This window comes from Eleutherodactylus coqui, chromosome 2 (assembly GCF_035609145.1).
Source record: "Eleutherodactylus coqui strain aEleCoq1 chromosome 2, aEleCoq1.hap1, whole genome shotgun sequence".
NCBI classification, from domain to species: domain Eukaryota; kingdom Metazoa; phylum Chordata; class Amphibia; order Anura; family Eleutherodactylidae; genus Eleutherodactylus; species Eleutherodactylus coqui.
The window spans coordinates 185,750,090-185,777,805 of NC_089838.1; the positions used below are offsets into that span (position 1 = coordinate 185,750,090).

A 27,716-nucleotide genomic window follows, 5' to 3' on the forward strand; every position below is an offset into this window, starting at 1 on the left:
CCATTGAAAGCAACGGGCTGTGCGCAGTGATTTTTGGGGAAGGCCTGAAAATCAGCTCTAACATATGTAAAAAATAAAACAAATACTCACCTCTCCGCCTCTTTCAGGGGCTCGGGAGCATCTAGCCGCTTGATCCTCCGGCAGTGCAGTGAAGTTCTTTCAGCGGGCAGGGATTTAAAATCCGTGCCTGCTGAAAGGGCTGTATCTGATTGGCTGGGCGATCAGCCAATCACGGGCAGCGCTCAGCCATTCATTGAATGACAGCTGAGCGCTGCCTGTGATTGGTCACAGCGCTCAGCCAATCACAGGCAGTGCTGGGTCATTCATCGAATTCAAGGACCAGGCAGCTGGACGCGCCTGAGCCCTGACAGCGGCGGAGAGATATTTATTTTTTACATGTTAGAGATAATTTTCAGGGAAGGGCTTATATTTAAAGCCCTTCTTAAAAGTCAATGCACGCAGCCTGTTGCTTTTAATGGGGCCTCCGGCAGCGGTGGCCCAGTTGAAATCAATGGTGCATGGACCTGCACTCGAATATAAGCCGAGGGGGGCTTTTTTAGCAAAAAAAATGTGCTGAAAAAGTCGGCTTATACTCGAGTATATACGGTATCTATTTTCAAGTTGGAAAGCTTTTCACTGTTAACCATTATCGTTCCTGTGGGAAAGCATAGGAGTGCTAATCGTTGATACGACCACTGGACGTGTAAACGCCCGACAATTGTATGGTGTAAAAGGACTCTAAATGAATGTATTCTAGAAAGAAACATGTAAGAAACAATACACAACCCAAAAGCCCCAAACATGTATTGGTTAAAGAGGTTGTCTATGGGCTCATTCCCACGGCCGTACGGGTAAAATGCTCTGTGCATCATGCAGCATGTTATTGCAATTGGAGGTGGCTATCGCCAGGATTGTGCACTGCACATAGGTGTATCTCACGCACGCTGTCATTTGCAATGTGTCTTTCTTTTCATTTATTTCTCATAGCAGCGATGTTATTGCCACACTGGCCATATGCAATGTTTTGCATTTAATACATTACCCATAGAAAACAATAGGGCTGCATGCAGGAACTGAACACGCCTCGTATCACACACAAGGTATACACGCTAATGTGAATGGTTCAATGGAAATCAATGTACTTTCATGGACTCCGATGTGTTTGTGCAGTGAAATCATGCTCATGGGAAGGAGCCCTTAAAGGGGGTCTGTCATTAGAAACAAAAATCAATACTCACCTATTCCTCCCCCGTCAGTCTTCTTACCGCATCTTTTTCAGTCCTCTGGGTTACCTCACCTCCATCCATCCGGATCCCCTTCTTCTTGTTATGATGCGCTCATTCTCTGCATTCTACTTCCTGCAGGTCAGTGTAGTTTGTCACTAGTGACGTAGCGTTCGCTGCCTAGGAAGGAGCTATTACCGAGACTGCACATGCGCACTGTCTCACCGCGAGTGTTCACATACTACTGCAGAGGGACAGTGCGCATGCGCAGTCTCTGCAACAGCTCTGCACTCCCTGTTAGGCTGTGAGAGTATAGTGCCCTGCAGGAAGGAGACTGCAGAGAATGGACACTTTGTCACCGAAAGAAGAATTGTCCGGCTGGAGGTGAGGTGACCCGGGATCTGGAGGAGCCAGGAGGTCAGCGAGAAGATGTGGGAAGAAGACTGATGGGAGAGGAATAGGTGAGTAAAGAATTTTTTGTTCTTATGACAGAACCCCTTTAAAGACACCGCTGTTACCGGGTCCCCCATGTGTTAGAATAAAGAAAACAGCAGTTCCTTGCCTCTCATCCTCCGCTGTCTACTGGCAGCTGTGACATCCGTAAACAAGCTGCAGCAGCCAATGACAGCGCCCGGCTATTATTGCTGAGCTGTCATTGGCTGTTGCAGCTTGTGTGTAGACGGGCTCAGCATGCAGTGCCACCACAGGTAGACCGGAGGAGGACAGGGGGCGGTGCCTGTTGGGTTTCATGTATGGGGACCCGGTGACAGTAGTGTCTTTAACACGGACAACCCATTTAATAAAAAATAAATAGCTGGTGTTTTTTTTCACATGAGCCTTTATGGCCACAAACTGCCCCCGTGTGCAGCAGCCGTAAAGCAGTATATACTCCTATAGCGACTGCGGGGTTACCACAGACTGCGAGCACAGGCTTATACAGGCAGTAGGCCGCTCGTACAGGCCGTCCGCCTCCCTCAGGAGGACACATTTGCTCAGGCGCCTCCATATCCAGGCTTGTTGTGTGACGCCGCAGCCGTTACTAGTCCGCACCGCACACACTTCCGCCTCTCAGTCTGCGCCTGCGCACATACAGCCCAGCAGGCAGGGGTCCTTCGTGTAGCTGTCTATATTACTGCCGGTGGATAACCATGCAAATAATAAACGCATATGTTTTCTTCTACAGATACGTAAGCATTTTACTCCACTACTTATGGACAGCCGACGTTCCCTAATCGGTTATTCGTTTGTGGCGTTCCGTGTCGGTGTGGTGACTGCTGACAGGCGCGGTTCGGGCAGCCGAGTGGCGGGGTCCTGCTGCTGGAGTCGTGCTAGGAACGGACTGTTTACAAATTGTAAGGTAAAGGTCTCTGCGGCTGCTGTCCTCCCGCTGCGGCCGGTACTGCCGGCCCCGCCTGTCTCACCGGGTCGCCCCGCACACGGGGGACGCGCCTGTGCTGTCCGGTCACCTCCTGGGCCGCACATGGGCTGGCGCCCGGGGGTGTGACGGTGCGGGGCTCTGACATGGGGACTGGGCTGCAGCGCTAGCGGTTAGTAACGGCCGGTCTGGGGGCTGTGTGCTGCTGTCACTGGTCCCCGCAGCAGCTGGCCGCTCATGGACCGCGTTCACACGGCCAGTGCGGCTCTCATCAGTGAGCAGCTGACTGCAGACCCGTTTTTTTTATGTGCCTGGGGAAAAAAAGGAAGTTGGCCCAAGTGATACTTAAAGGGTGTTTGTAGCGTTTGTGAGCGGATGCCTCCTGTAGGTCAGTCCTCAGTAGATGATGGATGAAGGGTCCTAGCGGCCGGCCCCCATCCATCCGCTGATCGTCCACGAGGCCGGACGACATCAGTGATCAGGAAGTGGGAACGGCGGCTTTATTCCCCATGAAACCAGTGAGTGGCGCTCTTCTCTTACACTTCCTGCTGCTCTTTTACACTGAACGATTATCATTCAGATCGTCGCCGATTCGCAGGAATCTGAACACTAAGGTCTCACACCCACGAGCGACGCGGGAGTACTGTGATTAAAAACAACAAAGCGCCTGCGGTCGATCACGGATCTCCACGGTCTCCGTTATTGCTCTATTAATGGAGACCTCCCGCGGCGTAAATCTGCGGAAAATAGAACATGCCGCAATTTTTTTTTCTCACTGCGGAAATCTGCGGTAGAATTCCGCATGTGAGCGTTGACGGGCATAAAAGCTATAGAACCTCATAGCTGCGGAATTCATGTGCGTTTTTCCGCAGCGGGAAACGCATAGCGATTACGTCCGGGGGCATTCACCCTAAGTGTAAAGTCTGCAGGGTCTGAATGATTATTGGTTCATCATTAGGGTCATGCGGACATAAGGCATCAAAACAAGGTGTGTCTGTATAAACGGGCAGTTCTATGAAGGACCTCCGGCCCACTCCCCAATCACTGAGCGTTATGGGCGGTGTGTGCAGGGGGGCAGTGACCGTAGGAGGAGGGCGGCACTCCTATTGATATCAATGGGTTATGAAGCCGGCGCTCCCGTTACTACTAATGACTATGTCTGGCACACTGCACTAACAGCAGGTCGGAGAATCAGCTGATAGGTGGGGGTCCGCCGCTTGGGATCCCACCCATCCAGAGGATATCATCTGTTCAAAAAGGCTGGAATACCCCTTTAAGACTCCGTTGAAGTCAGTGGGTGTGTAAAATAAAAACAGAACCCGTCCTGTAAGTGCATTCCATATATATATATATATATATTTATTTTTTTTTTGTAACGCACCCTTTGCTTTGAATGGGCTATTGTCCACCAATCACACCATAATAGGACCTGCTGTGACTTTTTTCTTCTCTTTTCACGGACTATTGATCTAGGAATAGTCATACACAGGAAACCACCCGTTAGCCTTAACGGGTCCGAGTTCTGTCAGTTCCAAACTCTGACATTACGTTGCCCATGTAAATGAGCCCTTATACGTGTCCAGGGAGGGGTAATTCAGGCCCCTGAGGGGTTTCCCAGTTATCCTTAAGGATAGTGGTAGTTAGTGATGGAGTCGTGTGAGATCCCTGGATCCAGCTCAGCCGGCCGGCTGGGAATGTCAGAAGCTAGAATGTTGCTGTTGGTGGCAAACATTTCTTTTATGTGTGTTTGATGTGAGTTACAGCATGTTTACCCCTACTCTACAGAGGGGAGCTCACCCCCTACTCTACAGAGGGGAGCTCACCCCCCACCCCCCCTACTCTACAGAGGGGAGCTCACCCCCCCCACCCCCTACTCTACAGAGGGGAGCCCACCCCCCTACTCTACAGAGGGGAGCTCACCCCCCCACCCCCCTACTCTACAGAGGGGAGCTCACCCCCCCCCCACCCCCCTACTCTACAGAGGGGAGCTCACCCACCCCACCCCCCTACTCTACAGAGGGGAGCTCACCCCCCACCCCCCTACTCTACAGAGGAGAGCTATCCCCCCCCACCCCCCCTACTCTACAGAGGGGAGTTCACCCCCCCACCCCTCTACTCTACAGAGGGGAGCTCACCCCCCCCCCCCACCCCTCTACTCTACAGAGGGGAGCTCACCCCCCCCACCCCTCTACTCTACAGAGGGGAGCTCACCCCCCCCCCCACCCCTCTACTCTACAGAGGGGAGCTCACCCCCCCACCCCACCCCTCTACTCTACAGAGGGGAGCTCACCCCCCCACCCCTCTACTCTACAGAGGGGAGCTCACCCCCCACCCCTCTACTCTACAGAGGGAAGCTCACCCCCCACCCCTCTGCTCTACAGTGGGAGCTTCCCCAGACCGTTATTTAAAAGTCTCAGAAAACACCTTCAACATCCATCATAAAGATAAAAGCAAACCCATTGTCAAGTCTTATAACTACATGTGTAACACTGATGGATGCATCCACTGATCCCTATGAGCTATACCGGTCTGTCGGGGTTTGTTAAGGTTTCTATCCGTTTGACAGAATAATGCTGCATGTTTGCTTCCTATGAAATTGGCCGTAGTATATGTGTGTGGCTGAGATTTCACATTTCATCACAGCTTCTCGTTGGGATACATAGGAGTGTTCCTGGATGAGGCAGATCATGGGGTGCATCAAGAGGCCTAGATACACTTTACCGGAATATTGGGTACAGTTTTGGTCACCGGTACTCAAGAAGGACGTATCAGAGCTTGAGCGGGTACAAAGGCGGGCAACTAAAGTAATAAATGGAATAGGCGGACTACAATACCCAGAGAGGTTATCAAAATTGGTGTCTATTTTAGAAAAAAAGATGTCTGAGAGGCGACCTAATAACTGTGTATAAATATACTAGGGGACAATGCGGAGATCTCTTCCATCATCTATTTATACCCAGGACTGTGACTGTAACAAGGGAGCGCCATCTGCGTCTAGAGGAAAGAAGGTTTCTACACCAACATAGAAGGGGGTTCTTTGCTGCAAGGGCACATTCACACGGACCCATTATAGCGAGTTGGGCTAGTCGTGTGTGTGTGTGTGTGTGTGTGTGTAAACCCCAGCATGTCTTATTGTGGTCACAGGGTGCTGTCCAATGCCAGTTGTGCCTGAGAACCTCGGATGTAAGGGGCTAACTGCACTGCCGTATTTCGCTTCTGTTTTACCTACGAAATATGGAATGTGTCCCGGTCTGACTGCGCGTCTCTTGACCCGAACTCTGAGCATCATACGCTCCTATGTATAGTGTGAATATTACATGTTTTTTGGGATGTTTACTTTGCTATTATTGCCAGAGAAATCTACTCCATCTCTAATTTGTTCTCTTCCACTTTTTGTTACAAGGTTTGCCTCAGATAGATAATGCCAGCAGAACGTAAGAATCCATCAAACATGGAAGATAGAGATTCTGCAGGTATTTCGAAAGACTCTTCTGATAAACGTGTAGCAGGGGGCAGAGAGCGCCCTAAAGATGAGATAAAGGTAGGAAGTAAGAAAGACCCATCAAGGAGCACAGAAGAGAAGAAGAAAAAAACTGAAGAGGAAAAACGCAAGAAGGAGGACAAGGATGCTAAGAAGAAGGAGGAGGATTCGGGGAAAACTGTAGAGGAGGAAAAACGTGCTCAAGAGGAGGACAGAAAAAAGCGGGAAGAAGAACTGAGTCACCAAGAAGAGGCTGCTGCCCTAATAAAGTAAGCACCTTCTTTGTGTCTTCAGATGTATTAAATATCTTGTAGTTCATGTGTGTCATGGGCAACGTAGTCCTGTACATGCTTTCAGTCATGTGTTCTTTGGAAGATTTAAGGACCTTTTACACAATCTGAAATACAACCGTCCAATCATCTGGTCATGTTAAAGCGACCAATGACTAGCTGGTAAATGAGCAAATGCTGATTGTGGGCTGATCATGGATTTTCAGCAAATGTTCACTGATCAGATATATATCTCCTTGTGTGAACGGGGAGAGCTGTACAGCTAACTTCACATGGGTGAGCGTGATATCGGGCCGTGAATTACGGCCCAATATATGAGCTCGCCAATGTGTGAATTACCTGTGAATGCTTGGTATTTTTATGTCAAAACCGCCTTGCATCACTTCAGACAAGAAGCGATCCCTCGCCGCAGCTGACAGCCGCGGCAGAGGATCACAAAGTTTTTCCACATTGTATCACGTGCACCTAGGATGTGGAGCAGCAATGCCGCCAGCCCCATTGAAAACAATAGGTGCTGCAATCTGAGAGCATGCAGGAATATAGAACTTGCCGCAATTTGTTTCCCGCATCGCATAGCAGTGCAATGTGGGAGAACATTGCTCATGTGTATGAGCCCATTTAAAAGAAATACACAATTCTCGACCCGTGTAAATGAAAAGTAAGCGAGCACCAATCAACGTGCTAGACAGTTGGTGCTCAGTACATTGGGCTGGGAATTCTGCCCACATAAAAGGATCCTTGGGTACCGACCAATGAACACTAGAATTTTTTTCTGACACGGCACATTGGAGAAAGGGACTATGCCCATCAAGTGTCAACAGTTTTCCTTTTTTTAACTTTAAAGTAAACTAAATGAACTTTTATTTTTCTGTCTTTTGTGCAGGGAGAAAGAAGAAGCACATCAGCTGCACCAGGAAGCCTGGGAGAGACACCAGGCCAGAAAAGAACTCCGTAGCAAAAATCAAAATGCTTCTGAGCATCGTCCTGAAGAACACTTTTTCAGCAGGCTAGATTCTAGTCTCAAGAAAAACACTGCCTTTGTGAAGAAGCTTAAAACCATAACTGAGCAGCAGAGAGATTCTTTGTCCCATGATTTTAATGGCCTTAACTTAAGCAAGTACATTGCAGAAGCCGCAGCTTCAATAGTAGAAGCGAAGCTAAAAATCTCTGATGTCAACTGTGCCGTGCACTTGTGTTCTCTCTTCCATCAGCGATACGCTGATTTTGCGCAGTCTCTGCTTCAGGTTTGGAAGAAGCACTTTGAAGCCCGCAAAGAAGATAAAACCCCCAACATTACTAAACTGAGAACAGATTTGCGCTTCATTGCTGAACTAACTATAATTGGCATTTTCACTGACAAAGAAGGTCTTTCATTGATCTATGAACAGCTGAAAAACATCATCAGTGCGGATCGGGAGTCTCACACTCATGTTTCTGTAGTTATAAGCTTTTGTCGTCATTGTGGTGATGACATTGCTGGTTTGGTTCCAAGAAAAGTGAAATGTGCATCTGAAAAATTTAATCTAAATTTCCCACCTAGTGAGATTATTAGTCCGGAGAAGCAGCAGCCTTTTCAGAACTTGCTGAAGGAATACTTCACATCTCTAACAAAGCACCTAAAGAGGGACCACCGAGAGCTGCAGAACATAGAGCGGCAGAATAGGTGAGATGGGGATACATCTGGGAAGTCATGATGTTGCTTTTGGGCTTTTTGTAAGTTTTAAACAGCTTTTCTAGCAAGGATGTTGTAGGATGTGTTCACACATCGCTGATTCTGGGCAGATCTGCAGCAGATTTTAACCTTTCAATTAAATTCAAATTGAAGGGGTTAAATCTGCTGCAGATGTGTACCAAAATCTGCAGCAAATCAACAACGTGTGATAACGTTTAGCTTGAAGGATCTTGAGTAGAGATGAGCGAGTATACTCGCTAAGGCACTTTACTCGAGCGAGTAGTGCCTTAGCTGAGTATCTCCCCGCTCGCCTCTACAGATTCGGGGGGCGGGGAGAGCGGGGAGGAACAGAGGGGAGATCTCTCTTCCCCCTACTCCCCGCCGCAACTCACCTGTCACCTGCGGCGGCCCCCGAATCTTTAGAGACGAGCGGGGAGATACTCGGCTAAGGCACTACTCACTCGAGTAAAGTGCCTTAGCGAGTATACTCGCTCATCTCTAATCTTGAGTCTTTTGTTGATTCTTCATCAGCTCTTTTGTTCTGTTACTTGGTAGCTGTCCTGCGGTGGGGCCTACACTGGTCATACATTGGTGACTTATCCTAAGGATAGCTTATCAATAGAAAGTCCATTTTAAAAGTCTAGTCCCACAAAAAAAAAAAACTTAAATGGGTTTTGTCATTAGAAAACAAAAATTCTATACTTGCCTATTCCTTTCCTGTCAGCCTACTTACTACATCTACTCCTTGCTCCTGCAGTCCTCCCGGGTCACCTCACCTTCAGCCGGCCGATTCTTCTTCTGGCGACGAAGCGTACATTCTCTGCAGTCTCCTTCCTGCAGGGCAATGTATGCTACATCACTAGTGACGTAGTGTTCACAGCCTAGCAGGGAGTGCCGAGCTATTCCCAAGACTGCGCATGCCCACTGTCTCTCTACAATAGTATGTGAACGCTCGCGGTGAGACAGCGCACATGCGTGCGGAGTCTCAGTAATAGCTCGGCATTCCTTGCTCACTAGTGACATAACCTACACTGCTGGAAGAAGAATGTAGAGAATGGACACATCATAACAAGAAGGACAGCTGGAGGTGAGGTGACCCAGGGAACTGGAGAAGATCGGCGAGGAGAAGATGCTTGAGGAAGGCAGCCTGGGGAGGAATAGGTAAGTATTGGATTTTTTTTTTTATGACAAAACCCCATTAGCACTTATGCATAGAATAGGTAATATTTGGTTGGTGGGGGTCCCAGTGATTGGACTCCAACCTGTCACAAGAACATGGCGTCCCTAGTGTCCCTGAATGAATGAAGCGGTCACACATGCACACTATAGCTCCATTCATTTCAGTGAGACTGCCTGAAATAGCTGAGCATTTAAGATAAAATCTGGACGGGTGCCACGGATAACTTTAAGTATCCCAAACTAGTGTTTAAGTATTCGCTTTTCTCTCCCAGTATTTCTAGTTATGTTCATTAATAATGCAGGTTTGTCTTTATTTGGCAGGCGTATCCTTCACACAAAGGGAGAGTTGAGTGAAGACAGACACAAGCAATATGAGGAATTTGCAACATCTTATCAGAAGTTATTGGCCAATTCACAATCTCTTGCTGATCTTCTAGATGAAAATATGCCTGAACTTCCTCAAGACAAACCCATGCCAGAAGGTATTTTATCACGTATATATCTGGGAAGGGGGCAAAAAGGACCATACATATGTTCTGCTTTGTATTTTCACTTGTAACTGGACGGGTGCCATTGAAGTTGAGTATAGAGGAGCACAATGAAGTTGTGCAACGCTTTGAAGAATTGTATTGCTATGTTCCCCATTTTGTATCTGTTTATTATGGTGGTCTCACATCTGCGCTGGGGATTCCGCTTTCCTGTTACATTCGAGGAGCAGAAAAGGTGATCCCCACGGCCGATTGCTTCCGGGCGAATCCTATTGACCATAATGGGGTCTGCCTGCTTTCCACCCAGCTGGCCGTTTTTTTTCTCCCGTTATTTTCAGCCGCATCTATGACAGATGCAGGTGTGAGACCACCCTTTAGTACCAACAATTAATCACATGCTTATCTGTGGCGATTTTTGCCCGCACATAAACTTTATTATTTCCTAAGTGTGTTACATGGCAGAGATGGGTCTCCCAGACCAAAGGAACATGATCAGCAGCCCTTCAAGTACTTTGGCTATCTTGAATTCTGTTTCTGAAGGTCATTAAAGAAAGATTAGTTGAGCAGGACAGATGGTACTTGCTCAATGGTAATCTATTCAGAATTGCAGCATCCATTTTAAATTTGTGATTTTTGTGGTAGAAACTTTCATATTAATGATTGATTTATGTGCAGTTCCTTGATATACTTGCATTACTTAGTAGCAGTATTTTGCAATTAATCATTGCAGATGTGATGTAAATTATAGGCCCCCAGGCCTTGTGATTGCTTAATAAATTGTATGATGTTGTTTGTGAATGAAGCACAGGCTAAAGTCAGCTGCTGGAGAAGGCACAGAAACATGATGGGGAGTAGCAGCTCCTGAAATCATATCTACACTTCTCAGTACGCTGCCTTACATGTTGATATGTCTGTGTGTGCTATAGAGAGTTAGGGAGCAGAATCTGTTCTTTTCTCCATGTAGAGCACATGTGTCAAACACAAGGCCTGCAGGCCGAATCCGGCCCGCTGCCTCATGTTGTGGCCCGCGGCGTGCCAACGCCACTCACCACTGAAGCAATTACCAGCTGGGGGGCCGCAGTTCCCCGCTGGTAATCGCGCTGTTACCGCTGATCCCGGCGCACACTGACGTCAGTGTGCAGCCAGGATCCTCCTCCCCTGAGTGCCCTGCTCATCAGTTCCGCAGGAGAGGAATCGGGGAGGAAGCGTGTCGGGCTACACAGTGACGTCAGTGTGCATCCGGGCTCAGGGCAAGCAGAGAGGGAGCGACGCTGACAGGAAGGAAGAGGTAAGTATATGGGTTGGGGGGGATGTTTATTACTGAGGGGTGGGGCTGCTTATTACTGAGGGGTGGGGCTGCTTATTACTGAGGGGTGGGGCTGCTTATTACTGAGGGGTGGGGCTGCTTATTACTGGAGGGTGGGGCTGCTTATTACTGGGGGGTGGGGCTGCTTATTACTGAGGGGTGGGGCTGCTTATTACTGAGGGGTGGGGCTGCTTATTACTGAGGGGTGGGGCTGCTTATTACTGGGGGGTGGGGCTGCTTATTACTGGGGGGTGGGGCTGCTTATTACTGGGGGGTGGGGCTGCTTATTACTGGGGGCGGGGGCTGCTTATTACTGGGGGCGGGGGCTGCTTATTACTGGGGGCGGGGGCTGCTTATTACTGGGGGCGGGGGCTGCTTATTATTGGGGGCGGGGGCTGCTTATTATTGGGGGCGGGGGCTGCTTATTATTGGGGGCGGGGGCTGCTTATTATTGGGGGCGGGGGCTTATAACGTTGCTATGGGGGTTAATATTACTAATTGGGCCACTGTGGGGGTTGTTATTTTTACTGTGGCCACTATCAGGGTCACTATTGGGGCTCGTTCACACGGGTGTAATTGTATTTCAGTCGCACAAATACACGTATTTGCGTAATCGAAAATCGCTTATGCCTGTATATTTGCGTACGTAAAAAGGAATGCAGATGGGCCCATTGAAATGGTGTGCAAATACGCAGTGAATACATAGGTTTCCTGCACATTCACTTCAATGGCCTATTGGGGTGCGTAGTACGCAACAAAATAGGTCATGCTGTGTGAAAAAATACATCATGTGAATGAACTCATTGAAATCAGTGGCTTCTATTCACTGCATATTATGTATGCAAATACGCTTGTGTGAACGAGCCCTTACTGTACTGTCTTAGGTCCCCTGCACACGGGCGGAAACTCCGCAGCGGGATTTCCCGCAGAATTTCTGCCTGTGGAAGCTGCCATAGGATTGCCTTAGAAAACGCAATCCTAGGCAGACGGCTGCGATTTGTCTGTGCGAAATCTCGCACGGAAAGCAAATTGTGGCGTGCTCTATTATTGTGCGGGGCAGCCGGCACATCACAGAGCTGGAGCCGCGGGAGCAGGTAAGTACCGTGCTGGTTCCTGCAGGGGCTCGGGTCAGGTCCCACTGCGAGAATTCTCACAGCGGGATCCGACCCGGCCGTCTGCAGGCGGCCTTACAATCGGCCCTTTGAAGGTCACCATAAGCCTGATGTGGCCCTCGGTGAAAATGAGTTTGACACCCCTGATGTAGAGTGTATAGAAGACCTCATAACAGCAGTCTCCTATCATCTTGGAGAGAAATGAAAATTATAGATGTAGACTACACAGGAAAAATGGTAAAAAATGCAGGCTACAAGCCATATATTGGCTTGATATAGCGTTATTCCTCATGTACACACAGCAGCTTATTCTGAAAAGTCAGGTACACTTTAAATCTTTGGACAGGTGATGTAAACTAAGCGCAGCTAACAAAGTCTGTGGTTTGTGATGTGATTTCCTATCGAGTAGTCAAAACCTATTATTCTGTGTCTTTCACTATTAATACTTTGTACCTTTTTATGTTACCCTGTTTTGCAGAGCATGGACCTGGCATTGACATATTCACACCTGGGAAGCCTGGTGACTATGATTTAGAAGGAGGCATCTGGGAAGATGAGGATGCCCGAAACTTCTATGAAAACATGATTGATTTGAAAGCTTTTGTCCCTGCTATTTTGTTTAAGGATAATGAGAAAAGTAGCCAGGCTAAGGACAGTGGCAAGGACGAGTTAAAAGGTACATCCGTGTGACGGCAGCAGTGCTAGACTATAAGGAGGCAATAGTTGGGGCAGTATTTTGTACTTACCAGGCACATTATAACCGCATGATCTGCATGCATAACATGTCTTATACTTTTTTATAATACAGATTTGAATGCAGTCAAAAGCTCTAAATACTGAACAGTTTTTACTGATGGGGATGGATTGAACCGCTGGGGCTCTAGTGCAGCAATCGTGTTGTGAATTATTTCAAATATCCATCAACTGTTGATGTCCATAAAACATTTGGCCATTTATGGCATATTTTAAGTTATTTTAACACTGGCTTAGTGCATTCAGACGACCGTATATCGGCCAGGCATTCACGCCGGCCGATATATGGCGTCTCTCTCTGCAGGGGCAGGAGGCTGGAAGAGCTGGGAGCAGTGCTCTGAGCTCCTGCCTCCTCTCCACCCCCCTGCACTATTTTCAATGAGGAGAGGCAGGACGGGGCGGAGCTAATTCCTGGAACTTAGCCCCACCCCTGTTCCACCTCCTCTCATTGCAAATAGTGGAGAGGGGGTGGGAGCTCAGAGCACTGCTCCTGGCTCTTCCAGCCTCCTCCCCCTGCAGAGAGAGATGTCGTATATCAGCTGGGTGTGAAAACCCAGCCGATATACGGTCGTCTGAATGCGCCCTAAGGGCGCCCACCCACTGGCGATTTTTTTTTTTCCCTGCGAAATTCGCAGCCTTTTTTTCTCTGCAGGGGTCTATGGGACTTGTAATGTTAAAATCGCGATCGCGCAAAATCGCAATTTATCACAATAAATTGCGATTTTGCGCGATCGCGATTTTAACATTACAAGTCCCATAGACCCCTGCAGAGAAAAAAATGCTGCGAATTTCGCAGGGAAAAAAAATCGCCAGTGGGTGGGCGCCCTAAGGGTGTATTTACATGCAGCACACAGACATTGCATGTGAAAACAACCCATAAAATGGGTGTAGTTTCATGGGTGAATTTTCCCTCACAGCAAGTCCCATTTTTAGGCGATATGTCCTGTTTAAGAATTCTCCATTATTCTTTATGGGAGCAAAAAAAAGTTCACATCACACTTGCATGTAAATATAAATGCAATACAATATATATATATTTTTTCTTTTTAACTATTGGAACAACATGCGATTTTTCACTAGTAAAAAATTGCAAGTGCGGCAATGCGATGCATTTTTCTTGTTAACACTTCACACTCGCATTAAAAAAAACGTGCATTTACAAGTAAGATATTGGTCCGGGTTTCTTGGACTATTAACGCACTCGCCTGTGTAAATACACCATAATGGTGTGTTCACATCTTGCAGAAGAGCATCAGTGGAAACATTTACTATGAAAGTGAATGGGCTTAAAGCAAATCCTATTCACACATAGAGGGAAAAAAAGCTGCGGATTTTCTGCTGTATCTGTACTGTAATTCTAACCTGCGGTTTTGCTGCTGAACTGTTGGCAGCAGTGATTAATTGCATCAGTTCTGTTATTGCAGTGAGCAGGAAATACACTGCAACATTGACAACCACAAGCTTTCTTTAGCAATTACCTGTTTCTTTAAGCAATTCCAGACCCTTCACTTAGCTGTACATAATGAGTTGCAATTGCGTGTATGGAGCAGGCTTTGGAGCAGAGTTCGCTCCACACAGGCGGCTGCCGGGTGCTTTTGACAGATGACAGCCGCCAGCAACTGCAGTGATTGGGATGCAATCGCAGAGTGCCAGTCAATTAGCATGACGGCCTGGAGCTTAGTGAAGGCTCCCAGGATTGTCAGGCATGGATGCCTATCCCCGTCGAGGGGCTTAATAGGCAAGATGGAAAATGACTGTACTGCAATACTGAAGTACAAGCAAGTATTTGTGATCAAGTAATTGCAACTTCAAGTTCCTTATGCGAACTAAAAGAAAAGAAAAAGATTTAATAAAACTTAAAGTAAAAAAAAAAAATTAAACAAAAACACTTTTCTAATTCCCCTCCCCACTCCCAAATGTAAACCATGAAAAAAACACACGCATTTGGTATCTCCGTGTTTATAAAAGTCCAAACTATTAAAATGTTCACTATTTTATCCCACACGGTGAATGACATCAAGACCGTAATGATCATAATTAGAAGCAAGAAGTGTGTTAAGGAGCAGCGCTCCCATTAATTTCCATTGGAGTGAAGTGGACTAGTACGCTTCCTTCCCTGACCACTGATGACGATATTCAGCCTTGCTGCACTGACAGCTGGCGAGATGGCCATCTGATCAACGGAGATCCCAATCGGTGGACCCCCATCAATCAGCTACTGGTGACCTATCCGGAGCATACGTCTTCAGTTGTAAAGGCCCAGAATGCCCCTATGAGGGTGTAAATATTTTTTAATACTTAGTTTGTTTGTTTTTAAACATATTTAAAAAACCCATTAATATGTGTAAAAAGGAACTCTCTAACGAAGTGATTTATTTTAATATCCCCATGTCTGTAAGACTATTCTATTAAAATATCACATTATTTATCCCACATGATGAACGCTGTGGAAAGAAAAAATGCACAGTGCCAGAACTGCGCTTCTTTGGACACCCCATGTCAAAGAAAAAAACTGAATAAAGTCACATGTACCTTAAAATGGTACTAATAGAAACTAAGGCCATCGTCGGCGGAAACACGTTCAGCGTTTACCTGTGAGCTGTATGTATTTTAGCCAATAAAGATATTGTTATAAGTGGTAGAAGCTCTCCTACACAGCTACTTTTTCCTTCACTAATAGAAACCACTGTGTTTCCCTTACAAAAAATCAAGCCCCTGCTCAGACAAAATAAACTTAGCTTGTCATTATTACCACATCGTAAAAGCAAGTTCTTCTCAAAACTGGCACTTTTTTTTTTTCCAATTTACCTATTAACCCCTTCCGACTCCAGGACGTTCATTTACATCCTGGAACGTCGGGGTATGCATGCAGAGAGGTCCCCAGGGGGACTTAAAAGTAAAGTTAAAAAAAGAGCAATAAAGTTTTCTTTAATTGTAAAAAAAAAAAAAAAAGGAATAAAAGTTTAAATCACCCCCCCCCCCTTTTGCCATATCTATAATTAAAAAGTCTAAATAAAATAAAAATGCATATTTGGTATCGCCGCTTCCGTAAAAGTCCGATCTATCAAAGTAGTGCTTTTTTTACCCAGCACGGTGAACGTCATCCGAAAAAAATAAAATAAATAAAGAACGCCAGAAATGCACTTTTTCAGTCACTCGTCTCCCAGAAAAAATGCAATAAAAAGCGATCAAAAAGTCGTATGTATTCTGAATTGGAACGAACGGAAACTACATTTTTTATGAGCCCTCACTGAACTACGTCGACGAAAAAATCAAAAGTTATTGCGCACACAATATGACCGCAGAAAATAATTGAAAAAAATGAAATGTCTTTGAAAAAAAAAAAAGAGTAGTATAGTAAAAAAAAAAAATGATACAAGTTTGGTATCGTAGCAATCGTACTGACCCATAGAATAAAGTTATCATGTCGTTTTTGTTGCAGTTTGTGCGCCGTAGAAACAAGATGCACTAAAAGATGGCAGAATGTCGGGGCTTTTTTCGTTTCTCTCCACTTAGAATTTTTAAAGGGTTTTCAGTACATTGTATGGTACATTAAATAGCATCATTAAAAAATACAACTTGTTCCGCAAAAAACAAGCCCTCATACAGCGACGTCGATGGATAAATAAAGGAGTTATGATTTTTTTTTAAGGGGGGGGGGGGAATGGAAAAAAGCCGCATCATGAAGGGGTTAATGGCCCTTTTAAACGAGATGACAGTCCGGTAAACGACTGCAGAAGTGTGGATGTCACTGTTAAGGTTGCTAGCGCTCATGCAGTGTTTACACAGTCAGAGTTTGCCACTGCATTGTGGGCTTTTCACTACTTGCTCAGCACTTCACCTTTTACTCAAAATGAGGAGACAGCGATAGTTTTTTGTTTCGTTTTAACGACTTGTGAACAATTTATTTTTAGCTTTTATTATTTAAATATTAGTTTTAATTAATATTTATTTTTTGCATTTACACTCAAGTTCGTTAGAACGAATTTTGAGCGATAATAGTTACGTGTAAATGGGCCTTTAGAGAGTCTTTCAATACATTATATTGTACACAACTCATTCTGCAGGGAGACAACCCATTAGCACCCCCTGGTGAGAGGACAATGGTACAGTGGAGGAGGCCCTCCCCCTGCTGATTAGATGCTACAGTTAGTATTGTTTGTCTCATCTGAAGTGATACAACAGCAAGGTTTTAAGCAGGTTCCAATTATGGTCATTGCAGGCGGATGACAGCTGGTTTTAACAACGGGCACCTGCCAGGTACGGGGTGGGCTGTGCCTCCAAGCCCATTCCTTGCCCACCCTGGGGATCAATGATGTGCGTTTACAGGCTGATTTAGACACAATTATTTTCGCTCAAAGCCGTCTTTTGAGCGATAATCGTTGTGTGTTACTGTACTGACATCGACAGTTTTCGTTAAGGAATCGCTGATCGTTCTCTTTCAGCATTCTAAAAGAGAACAGTTAGCCTTATCAGGGATTCACAGCGGGATACGTCCGATACTATTGTTTCAGCTGTATCCAGCTCCCTGAAGACAGGCGGGGTATGAAGAACACAGCGGTCCAGCTGTGTTCTGCATACCCTGCTCAGAGCGCTTAGCTGTAGAACAGCTGGGCGCTCTGAGCAGAGAACAGCTGGATGCAGAAGACAAGCGGCCCTGCTTGTCTTCTGCACCCCCCCGCTCGGAGCGCAAGTTGATCTCTCAACGTTTGAGTGATCAACTTGCGCTGAATGCACATAACGATTATCGCTCAAAAGACCTATTTTGAACGATAATCGTTCAATCTAAAGGCCCATTTACACCAGCCGATGATCGCTAAAAAATTGCTAATCGGCGATCGTTTTAGCGATAATCGTTGCCTCTAAATGTGCACCCATCGTGCGCTTTTTGGGTACTGCTAGCTAATCGTTAAATTCAGTCCAACCTAAAAATCGTTGTTCAGCCTTATCAGCAGTTCTCCACGGGGAGTGTTGATAGCATTGTTTCCCTGTGGAGAACAAAGGATCTGAATGCAGATATGAGCCCTCCGGCTATTAATTGCGTTCAGCGAAGGCTTCATTTGCAACTTCATTCCTATTAAGCAGCTGAGTAGCTACTTAATAGTTTATGCAAAATGATCGCTCAAAGCTGTCACTCAAACTGTCGTTTGAGCGATCTTTGAGCGATCATCGGCCCGTGTAAATGGGCCTTAAACCAGGCTTATATTCTTGGTGATTAAGGGATTAAACTAGGGTATTCCTATTTTTGGTATTGTTCTGCATATCACCTGATATGGGGAGTTATGAAAAGCAGGTTTCGGATCTATTTGCTAATTCAAACCACGTAATTGACTGCAATGGGAAATGGCAGGCTCTTGTAACGACTTTGATTTGGCGATTGAAGATCATTGGGACCCATTTTTGCAATAGGTGGAGCTCCCACCTCAGGGACTCTCTCCTATCAGGTAATCAAGAATAACCTGTGAATAGGCCATAAATGTAAAATACTACAGGCACAGGGTTGTGGTGTAGAGTTGAATACTAGTATGGTATCAATCCACATCCAACAACCAATCTTTAATGAACAGGGAACCGTACTTCGTTCCTTCCTTGGTTCAAATAAGCGCATCCCCGGACACAAGCAGGTACTATTGGAGGATGCTGCAGGGCATGATTTCTGACTCCACCCCACAGAAGTGGGGATTGGTGGTTGGGATATCTGCTCTTAAGAATGTACACCCCTGCAATACATATAGGAGGTGCGAACGAGCGACCCAGCGATCTGCCCCCAATACCAGCCGGGGGAATGGTGATTATGCATTAGCGAGTATCGGGGTTGTCACTACTGAGCATATATGGCGATGCAGTCCGATCGGCATAACATATGGCATTGTTGGCGTACCTAATGGGAGGTACAGGTATTGCTCCACCTTAGGGGAAGTCACCTGATGCACTATAAAAATGGGGCTTTACAGACCTGCCCTTCATTCCCTGGCCTACCTTTAAGGCCACGGGCTATGCCTTTTATTTTCCTTGAACTAGGGACACTTGTATACAGGGAAACCCTTCTCCCTCTACTATTGATTATTGAATAGACTCTGGACTGACTCCCATACGGGTTGGTTCCTAGTCTTCCCCTAGTATCTCCATATGGGACAAGGGAAGACCATTTCTTAACAGAACAGGGGAGCATTCAGGGGACCCATGCAAGTGTTGACTATCCGCCATTATTAACGGTGAATGGTCCACGGAGCTGGGTCGCCCTGTTTTGCAATACCCCATTTACTTACTGAGTCCCCTCTATATGGGAACAGCCAGTTTATGTGCTAAAGGGGTTGATAATTAACACATACTCATGTACCGCATCAACGCTCTGAGGGGCTTATCTTATTAAAGAGGCTGATTCCCTTTCTCAATTATGGTATCAGAAGGGTATTGGTATTGTATTAATCTGGGTCACCACCCTAAGATTATGATCCGGATCATGTACATCAGGACTTTATCCATTATTATCTTTCATATATTGCTCTTCTTTTTCTCCTGAGGATCCACAATATTTGAGGTGAAACGTGTAGCGAGAGAACAGTCTAATTGGAGCTTATTTTTTAGGGTACAGGTCCTGGTACGCCTTTCAACTCAGGTTCCTGACCCTTTATTCTTGTATATCCATACTCTGCCTATCTCCCCAAAAAATAACTACCATAAGGGAGTTAGCGTGATCATACCGATGATATATTGTATAACATCCAGTCGTAATCCAATTTAGGGTGTTATTTGACCCAAGGAAGGAACGAATTACGGTTCCCTGTTCATTAAAGATTGGTTGTTGGTTGATGGATGTGGATTGATACCATACTAGTATTCAACTCCACACCACAACCCTGTGCCCAAAGTGTTTGTTTTTAGAGAGTTCTAATAAAGATATTAATTTTAAGAAAGTCTTCTGTGAAAAGGCATATTTTTTTCTAGACTTTTTGCCGCACTCTGTGAATTCATAAATGTAAAATACCATTGAAGCTACTTACGGTTGTAATGCTTGTGTGTTCTGTATAATCTATTAATGTTATCAGAGTCCAAAGACTATAAAGAAAGAGATGTCACCACAACAGAAGAGCTAGAGTTGGAATTGGAAAATTTGGATATCAACGATGATGCCATAGAGCTGGAAGGAGTGGAGGAAGCAGAAGACCTTACAAAAAAACTGCTTGATGAGCAAGGTAACAAAACATATTACATTTCCTGCAGAGTCAAACCTGATAATCATAGCTTGAACCCTACATATATGCCAGTTGTCTGCAGAGGATTTACAAAGTTTGGCTGGAAGTCGGAGTATAACGAAGTGTAACAAATACTGATGTTAATGATCGTATGCAATTATAGTTGTTGTAAAGTAAGCAACTAAAAAATCTGTCATCTCTACATTTTATGCACATGAGCTGCATTTGAAAAGCCAGAGTTTTAGAGCCTAACCACAGCATGCCATGACCGCTTGTATTTGATGATGGAATCCTTGTAGAGCTCCTCGCACAAGTTTTTGAATAAGAAACAAGGGATCACAGTTTATTTAATGTAAATGATCTTCTTATTGTAAATTGCTATTAATTCCAGGCCACTACACATATGAAAAAGGGGGGTTTAAATACATTGCATAAGATAAAAACAAGTACAAGTAAGGCCTCTTGTCCACGGGCGGATTTGCATTGCGAAATCCAGAGTGAGATTCTGCCTCCAGATTTCACAGCAAATCCAGCCCATAGCAGTCTATGGAAAAACGCAATTTCCTGCCAACAAGGAGAAATCAATTGCGATTTTTCTGCTCGCAGGAAAGAAATCGCAGCATGCTTCGATTTGCCGCGGGATACGCGTGGCCGGCTTCCATTGAAGTCAATGGAAGCCGTTCGTGCTACGGTCATTCTGCAATCATCATTGCGCAATGGCCACAGGAGCCGCGTCATCACTATGGCAACCGTGTGACGTCCTCTCAACTGCGCATGCGCTGGTCGGCACATTCGCAGAACAGAAGGCCATGTCATCGCCATAGCGACGGTGCGGCTCCTGTACTGCACATGTGCCGCCCGGCACATTGGCAGCACAGGAGAAGACTCTGGGCAGGTAAGCAGGCCGGGCACCGGGTCGAACTCTGCTGTGGGAATCCCGCATGTGAGGTTCAACCTGCCCGTGGACAGGAGGCCTAAATGAGTGGCAAAGAGAAGAGCCTGCTTGCGATGGGTTACAATCTATAAGGGAAGAGGACAGGAGACTGTAGGTTGGGGTAGAGGCTGCTCATATATGGTAGTGTGGTGGCAGCGGGGAAGAGTCTTATGTGGGTAACAGATTCCAGTCTATGGGGGATGCACAGGAGAAGTCTTAGACTGCTGTGTGAGGCGCAGACTAGAGGAGAGCATGGGCATCGGTGTGGGGAGATATTGAATATTCGATCAGAGATGTAGGGAGGGGACAGGTTGTGGGCAGGCTTGTATATTGATAATATTTTAAACTAGATCCACTGGACAATAGGTAGCGGGTGGAGACCGCAGAGTTGAGGTTGGATTGGAGGGGTGCAAGAGATTTTTTTTTTTTAGTTGGAGGTAGCATGGCAGAATGTGGTAAAGGCTTGTATGTATGGCATGAAGGACAGGGCAGGATCAAAGATTAGCTCAAGATAGGGGACTCGTGCGTAACTGTGATTGATAAGCTTGGGGGTCAAAGGGGTTGTCCCGAGGCAAAACATCAAAATTTTAAATTAGCCCATTCCCATGTTACCCCCCCCCCCCCCCCGGCATCAAATAGCATAAGTTTATCTTTCATCACCGATGTGATGAAAGATGAACTTATAAGATTCTTCTCCCAAGATGGCCGCCGGTCCTTTCCCAGGGATGCACTGCGGTTTTCTCCCATGGTGCACCGCGGGTCTTCTCCCATGGTGCACCATGGGCTCTGTGCGTTCCATTGCCGATTCCAGCCTCCTGATTGGCTTGAATCGGCACACGTGACGGGGCGGAGCTACACGATGATGCGTAGAAGGGGGCGGAGCCAGAACGCCGCTCGTGCCCGGACCGTCCAGAAGGGAGAAGACCCTTCTGCGCAAGCGCGTCTAATCGGGCGATTAGATGCTGAAATTAGACGGAGACGAGGACGCCAGCAATGGAGCAGGTAAGTGAATAACTCCTGTATGGCTCATATTTAATGCACGATGTATATTACAAAGTGCATTAATATGGCCATACAGAAGTGTATAACCCCACTTGCTTTCGTGAGACAACCCCTTTTAAGTAGATGAATTTGGTTTTCTCTAGGTTCAGTTTTAGAAAGTGAGAAGAAGACAATATAGCTGATAAATACTCTGGAATTTTGGGAGCAGAGAGGCGATCTAAGAACTAGGTAGGTAGATTCCTAGGTAGATGTCATCCGTGTAGAGATGATACTGAAAGCAGTGGAATTCTGTGAGTTGTACGAAGCCAGTAATGTAGATGGAGAACAGCAAGCGTCTTGGTGCAGAGCCTTGAGGGACACCAACCGAGGGAGGTTGAGGCAAGGAGGAGATGTGGGAGTTGGAGGCACTAAACTGTTAAGCTCCCTTATTTGCAATGAAGAGACTAGGTTACACATGGATGTTCCCCTTATTCTAACAAAACACTCTGTACTGTATGGTGATAGATACTCTTTAAAGGGAACTAAGTTTATGGGCTTATAGGACAGGGGCCAAGTAGTCCTAGGATGTACTTTTCATATCTGCCTGGCTCTCCGTTCCCTCTCTGTCAGCCATGGAAGTTGGACTCCTCTCTGAAATTTGTGCACATACATCCATAGAGAAGAGTGTGTGCATGCGCTGACTGCAGAAATGAGTGCAATGCACGGGCACAGCACTGGTTTCCAAAGCTGACAGAGAGGTAATGGGGAGCCAGGTAAGTATAGAAAGCACATCCCTGGACTTCTCGCCCCTGTCCTTTAAGCCCATAAACTTAGTTTATGGTACTTCTAGGTGATGACTAGTTCCCTATTAAGGCTCAATGCCCACGGTCGTGACGGGCTCCGCAAGCGGAATACCATAGCGGAGTCTGTCACACCCCGCCCCCTTCCTCCCCAAAGGCCCTATAATCCCCTCCTGGATCTGCTGTGCGTGTCCTGCATGACGCACCGGCAGTGTCACATGACACGCTCAGCGGTGGGCGGGGCGCGTATTCACGCTATACTTTCGCTGTGCTACAGCGGAAGTATAGCGTCACGACCGCCTTCCATTGACTACGATGGAAGGCAGCCGCGGGTTATTCCACGCTGCGGAATTCCGCAGCATGAGCATTCAGCTATTAAGTTCAATAGAACCTAATAGCTGCTGTGTAACGCCGCAGATTTCACGCGGCGGAAATCCGGCTGTGGGCATTAGCCCTTAATCATACTTGCGAATCAATTTTGTTTTGCATTTTCAGTTCTTACCCTTTTCTTTTTACAGAACAAGAGGATGAAGAAGCAAGCACCGGGTCTCATCTGAAGCTTATAGTTGATGCTTTTATTCAGCAATTGCCAAACTGTGTCAATCGTGATCTCATAGACAAGGTACTTGCCAACATTTTTAATGGAAAAAAATAAATGGAAATACATATGTACAAATTATATACGGAATTTGTATATTTATTAGTTACATAGTATGTAAGGCCGAAAATCCAGAGGAAGATGAAAAAACAATGAGGCAGAAGCCAATTTTTTCCATTTAAGGGAAAAAAATTCCTTCCCGATTCCAATCTGGCAATCGGAATGATCCCTGGATTAACAACGCTTCTGACGTTCCTAATGATTATTACATGCAGTATTGTATCGCTCAAGAAAAGCGTCCAGGGCCCTCTTGAACTCTTATCAAATTTACCACGTCTGTTTTTTCTGTTAAGTCTCAATAGTTTTACGCAGCTGCTGATGTATTTTCCTATTTTAATGCATGTTTTTGTGTGAATGTTTAGGCTGCAATGGATTTCTGCATGAATATGAATACAAAAGCCAATAGAAGGAAACTTGTTAGAGCACTTTTTATTGTTCCAAGACAAAGGTAATTATTTACAATAAAATCAAATGTGCATTACAATAGCCTTTAGACAAAAGTTACATAGTGACATTTGCTGACGGTGACAACCTTAGTCATTAGAGGTGCGTGAGAAAAGACACATTAGGAAAGTACCACACTGTCCAATGCTATGATATAACTCCAGAAAATAGATCCGTGCGGGCAGAAAAAGTCCTCAAACCTCTTCTGAAGAAATTGTGTAAAAGCACATTCACATTGCAGTAGCACGTCCAACTATTGTATCAGTTGTAGCGGAAGGGCAGATTTCTCATCTGAGTGTTTCTGATCTTAATTCTAGTAGTTAGTGAGGGTCTCTGCACCTGGATCCCCACTGCTGTAAACTTCCTATATGTCTCGATTACAGATTACTTTTTCTGTTGAAGGGTAGATTGACATGTTGTAAATTTTGGTGCGGATCTGCACTAATATCGTATCAAAAACCACATCATTTGTCCACATGAGGGGCTACACTATTAGTATATTTTTGTAGCATGTGAGGAAACGCATACAAACACAAAAAATACCTACAAACTCCATGCAGATGGTGTACTTAGTTGAATTTGAATCCAGAGCCCCAGTTCTGCAAGGCAACAGTGCTAACCACAGAGCCACCATGCATTTCATACAGTTAATGCTTTCTCTAAATATCAAAATTGTTCTTTTTTGGCAAGACAGGAAGATGTGCTGCTTCCGATTTTTGTTCCAGCTTTTATTATATGTATATCTTTTCTCTTTTGTTTCTAGATTGGATTTGTTACCATTTTACGCCAGATTAGTTGCTACCCTGCATCCATGTATGTCAGATGTTGCAGAAGATCTTTGTTCAATGCTAAAGGGAGATTTTAGATTTCATGTAAGTATAAGATTTCAAATTCTAAACCAAAAAGATAGAATTTTACATAATCTTATGTAGAACAAAATAATACAGGTATTTTATTACTTTTAGGTAAGAAAGAAGGATCAGATAAATATCGAAACCAAGAACAAGACTGTGAGGTTCATTGGTGAACTTGCCAAGTTTAAAATGTTCAGCAGAACAGATACGCTCCACTGCCTAAAGGTTTGCTATGAGCACTGTATATTTACATGGTCTCCATTAGGTTGTGCATTTGGTGCAGACAGATTTTACTTGTATTGGTTAATACAGAAGTATTTTCTACAGTTTGTAATAATGATAATGGCAAGCCATCTGCTGGAGAGGCTCAGGCGCATCACACACCACATAGACACCTGCGTGCACTAATTGTGGGGATGAGTCCAACTTCCAGGGCTGACAGAGAGGGAAAGGAGATTTGGGCAGGTATGAAAAGTACATCCTCAGACTCCTTGGCCCTTGTCCTATAAACTTAGTCTATGCTGCTTACACCTGGTGACAGGTTCCCTTTAAAGAGTATCTATCACCATACAGTAGGGAGTGCGTGTGCGGTCTGCCTATTGGCATACATTTTCACATCCTAATTGTCATCTGTAGTACGAAAAAGAATAGGGCATGCAATGAGTTTGTTTTTTTCACGCAGTCAGTGTCTGCATGAAAAACTCGGGAGTGTGTGCTGCCTCATTGACTATTATGGGTCCATGAGTTGACCATTTTATTTTATTTTTTTTTTATTTCCAACACACGGCTAAAAAGCAGACTAGTGTGTTGGAGGCCTTAAGCCTAATGTCCACGGGCAAAATAGGATTTATAATCCGCAGCGGATCACCTGCATGCGGATCCGCATCCCATAGGGATGCATTGACCACCCGCGGGTAGATAAGTACCCGCGGATGGTCAATAAAAGGGAATTTAAAAAAAAAAAAGGAGCATGAAAAAAAACGGGACATGCTCCATTTTCGTGCGGGTCTCCCGCGGGGACGGCTCCCGCAGGCTTCTATTGAAGCCTTTGGAAGCCGTCCGGATCCGCGGGAGACTTAAAATAAGAATAACTTACCCGCAGCAGACCGGGCAGTTCTTCTCTTCTTCACGGATGGATCTTCTTTCTTCGCGTGCCGACGTGCCGAGTACATCTGCCGGCCGAAGAAAGAAGATCCGGCTGTGAAGAAGAGAAGACCTGCGTGGTCCGCTGTGGGTAAGTTTATTCTTATTTTCAGCCGTCATGTCCGCGGGGCAGGAGGGGCCCGCTACGGATTCTCCATGGAGAATCTGTAGCGGGCCTGATTTTTCCCATGGACATGAGGCCTTAAGGTAATATTTAACTTGTGCCCTCTACTACATATTAGTAGCCCTAATATGTAGCCCTTTGATTCATTTTATGATAATTGCATACAATAGCTTTCTTATGCACATTAACCTAACTGCAGGTAACTTTACAGAAATGTTTGTACATGACACAGAATGACATTTTCATAGTTCTTCTTCCCTTACTGTATTTGTATATAATCAGAGAACAGAAATGTGATTTTGTTTTTTAACTGCAGTGACTCCTCATAATGTCCCTCTGTGTAGTCTAACTAGTTCAATGTTCCAGGAAAAACTGTTACTATTTATTGTTTTTACAACAAAATAGTGTGGTGAAATGAGTATATAGAGCAAAAGGCTCTCCTCTATCAAGGGAGGAGTAGTTGCTGCCTATGGAAATGGGAAAACTGCAGTGTTTACATTCTTTCTTGTAGACTGGAATTAAAGTGACCAAAAAAAAAGGCACTGTGTACACAGAATGTATGCTTAATATACCTGCTGCCCTTCTTTTCAGTGTTACTACCATGGTTTGTTCCATTCCCAGTCCTCTCCATGTATGTAAAATCATTGCTAAACACTTTAATTACCCTATACACAATGTGGATGTGATCAGCGCTGGGCCATCCAAGAGCAAGGGGAGTGTTTCAGACTACTGAAGCACACTGTGCACAGGGTAGTCTGAGAATCTGTTGGCAGTTGTAAATACATGGAGAGGTCTGAGAATGGAATTAACTATGGATGTAACATTGCAAAGGGGAGCAGCAGGTATGTTAATTGTGATTCGGAGGGTCACTTTAACAGTATGATGGGCTCCCTTGTATGAAATACCCTTGACGCTCAGTAACTTGGTTGTACATGTTTAGTACATTGGAGAATTTTGTCATTAAGAATTTCTGTCCTTAGATGCTGCTGTCGGACTTCTCACATCACCACATTGAGATGGCATGTACGCTTCTTGAAACCTGTGGAAGATTTCTGTTCCGATCTCCAGATTCTCACTTAAGAACCAGCGTACTATTGGTAAGAATAATATTTCTTACTAGTCTGTAGTGCGGGGCCTTGGGTACAGCTCTTTGTATTTTCTGGATGAATAGTCATATAAGAAGTTTACACTATTAGGCTGGTCTCGATTTCCTGTAAAATGCAGGCATTGAAAGGCATGCATTCTCAAATTTACATTCACGCTCGTAGGTACGAATTATGTATTCCTGGAAGAAAAATCACAGCATGTTGTATTTCAATGCGGATTCTGCACGGCCGGCCTCCATTAATTTCAATGGAGGCGTGCAACCCACAGCCCATACGCAATTAACATTGCGTAAGTACTGCAGGTACCCACATAGCTAAGCAATGGCGCGGGAAATGCATACAAAAAAAAAACCTGTAATGCTTGCGACCGCCTGTGTGCCTCTACGGTCATACACGATACAGTTGCTTGCCGAACGCAGGTTCACCAGCTGATCTCGCACCCGAAATCCGCTGCGGGCCTTCCGCATGAGGAATTCGACCTTCCCGGCCTAAGGGTGCATTGTAGGTATTTTCTTATGAAGAGCAAAAATGTGGCTTTACTTGAATCTAAATGTGTTTTTGTTTTTTTTTTAATTTGGCAATTTTATCACATTCTTG

At 45.4% G+C, this 27,716-nt stretch overlaps 1 protein-coding gene across 5 annotated transcripts in view; it reads left to right on the forward strand.

Moving 5' to 3' along the window:
* The first annotated feature begins 2,501 nt into the window (after window positions 1-2,501).
* UPF2 (UPF2 regulator of nonsense mediated mRNA decay) overlaps window positions 2,502-27,716 on the forward strand; it is a 51,806-nt gene continuing 26,591 nt past the window's right edge. For 2 of the 5 annotated variants that reach the window (XM_066592047.1, XM_066592051.1), the window contains exons 1-11: window positions 2,502-2,580; window positions 6,002-6,348; window positions 7,253-8,032; window positions 9,542-9,702; window positions 12,605-12,802; window positions 19,929-20,075; window positions 23,309-23,412; window positions 23,811-23,896; window positions 24,656-24,764; window positions 24,858-24,971; window positions 26,994-27,110. In XM_066592047.1, coding sequence (XP_066448144.1) covers window positions 6,020-6,348; window positions 7,253-8,032; window positions 9,542-9,702; window positions 12,605-12,802; window positions 19,929-20,075; window positions 23,309-23,412; window positions 23,811-23,896; window positions 24,656-24,764; window positions 24,858-24,971; window positions 26,994-27,110 — 2,145 coding nt within the window. In that variant the 5' untranslated portion in view covers window positions 2,502-2,580; window positions 6,002-6,019. Of the gene's footprint in view, window positions 2,581-2,829; window positions 3,117-3,144; window positions 3,925-6,001; window positions 6,349-7,252; window positions 8,033-9,541; window positions 9,703-12,604; window positions 12,803-19,928; window positions 20,076-23,308; window positions 23,413-23,810; window positions 23,897-24,655; window positions 24,765-24,857; window positions 24,972-26,993; window positions 27,111-27,716 lie in introns of those variants that run through there. The other 3 variants (XM_066592048.1, XM_066592049.1, XM_066592050.1) reach the window with 3 other exon arrangements.